This window comes from Octodon degus, unplaced genomic scaffold, assembly GCF_000260255.1.
Source record: "Octodon degus isolate 3935 unplaced genomic scaffold, OctDeg1.0 scaffold00127, whole genome shotgun sequence".
Taxonomy (NCBI): domain Eukaryota; kingdom Metazoa; phylum Chordata; class Mammalia; order Rodentia; family Octodontidae; genus Octodon; species Octodon degus.
Window position 1 is genome coordinate 6,915,717 of NW_004524703.1, and position 1,661 is coordinate 6,917,377.

At 44.2% G+C, this 1,661-nt stretch overlaps 1 protein-coding gene across 6 annotated transcripts in view; it reads left to right on the forward strand.

Annotated features, from left to right (window-relative positions):
- Positions 1-1,661, forward strand: part of Ryr2 (ryanodine receptor 2) — a 681,083-nt gene that overhangs the window by 450,924 nt on the left and 228,498 nt on the right. For all 6 annotated transcript variants that reach the window (XM_023700826.1, XM_023700825.1, XM_023700827.1 and 3 more), the window contains exon 28: positions 368-576. In XM_023700826.1, the coding sequence (XP_023556594.1) occupies positions 368-576 (209 nt within the window). The remainder of the gene's footprint in view (positions 1-367; positions 577-1,661) is intronic.

A 1,661-nucleotide genomic window follows, 5' to 3' on the forward strand; every position in this document is an offset into this window, starting at 1 on the left:
CACTGAGCCATCTCCCCGGCCCCTTTCATTATCTCTTACCTCTCTCTTCTTATCTTCAGTTCCTGGATACTTCTTTCCTCTGTCTTACCTGTAAATGTCTGTTCATTTTCGAGCAAAGCATTTTAACTTTCTAAGCCTCCCCTTTTCAGCCAGTCCCTCGAGTTCATCAGGTTTCATTACCAAACCACCAAAACAGCTGGCGGGATTTCTTTCTTAGATAGTTCCCTCCCAAAAGGGTCTACATGCAGCTTCCACTCATCTGAATGGGTGGGTAACAAGTCACTCCGTAGAAGTGAAACAAAAGCAGACTGCCAGTTTAATCATCTTCTGAATTCTCCCTTCCTTCTGAATTTTCTTAACCACACAGCAACCAGAGCAGAAGTGTGCAGTGGCACTGGCGAGAGGTTCCGCATCTTCCGTGCTGAGAAGACTTACGCGGTGAAGGCAGGGCGGTGGTACTTTGAGTTCGAGGCTGTCACGGCGGGGGACATGCGTGTCGGCTGGAGCAGGCCGGGCTGCCAGCCTGACCAGGAGCTGGGTTCAGATGAGCGCGCATTTGCTTTTGATGGCTTCAAGGTGAGTGAATAGCCTTGTGGAGGACCTGCTTCTGCACACTGCCCTTGCTGCACTCTTAGGGGACAATGAGGTTGGCACTGTCTACAGCATGGCTTTAGGTACAAAATGCCTCCAGGCACTTTTTTCTTGGCCTTCCTCCAACTCTGTTCCCTATTCTACAGATATGGTGAAAGTCACCCAACTGTCATGATCAGTCATTTTGTTCATCAAAAGTGTTAAAGATATGGTGTGAGGTATGATCAAAATATACAGTGAATGTTAAAAATTAAATTAATTCTGTAAAAGGCACAACCTCATTAATACCCCACGAAACACACTCACTTTGAACACACTTACCCCATTGCTCTTGCTGCTTTGTGAAGCAGATCTGGATATCATCATTTCTGAGCCTCTTCCATTGCACTGTCCTGGCTGCTTTGATGTCCTGCATAGATTCAAAACATTTACCCTTTATGGTCACTTTGGCTTTGAGGAAGTCCAAAAGAAATGCCAGACCTGATGCATAAGATGGGTAAAGACTCACCGTAACATTTTTCATGCTGCCTTTCTGGTGGATGGCACTTGGCAGTGGTATTCACTATACTGTTAAACATACTTACAAAGACGTATGAAAGAAGGCTTTCTGAACTGCTTCAGAAAGAGCCATCGGCTAAGTGTGTTTGAGGGATGATGGTGGGAGTTCCTTTGGGGGGAGGGTTAATGGCAATATGTCTTTTACTATAATCAGTATTTTTAAATTTGAACATTCTCCATATAGTATTATCACACCTATTAGGAGAAATGCATATAAATTGACACAGTGATTCCACACAAGACTGTGTTTCAATTAATAATGGTGATGGTTTGCAGAAGCAATTGGTGGGAATGCTAATCTCGCAGAAATCCAGAGTACAGTGATGGTTTCCAGAGGTGAGAAGTATAGGGAAGGACTGTCCCCAATTTCAGTCACAGGAGCAAGAAGCTCTGGCATGAACCTGATATGCATATTGGGGTGGTTATAGATGATGATAGGACTTGGGGTATTTTCACTTTAGAGAAATGGTGGTTTGAGGAGATAGAGATGTTCAGCCTAGCTTAAATGTTAT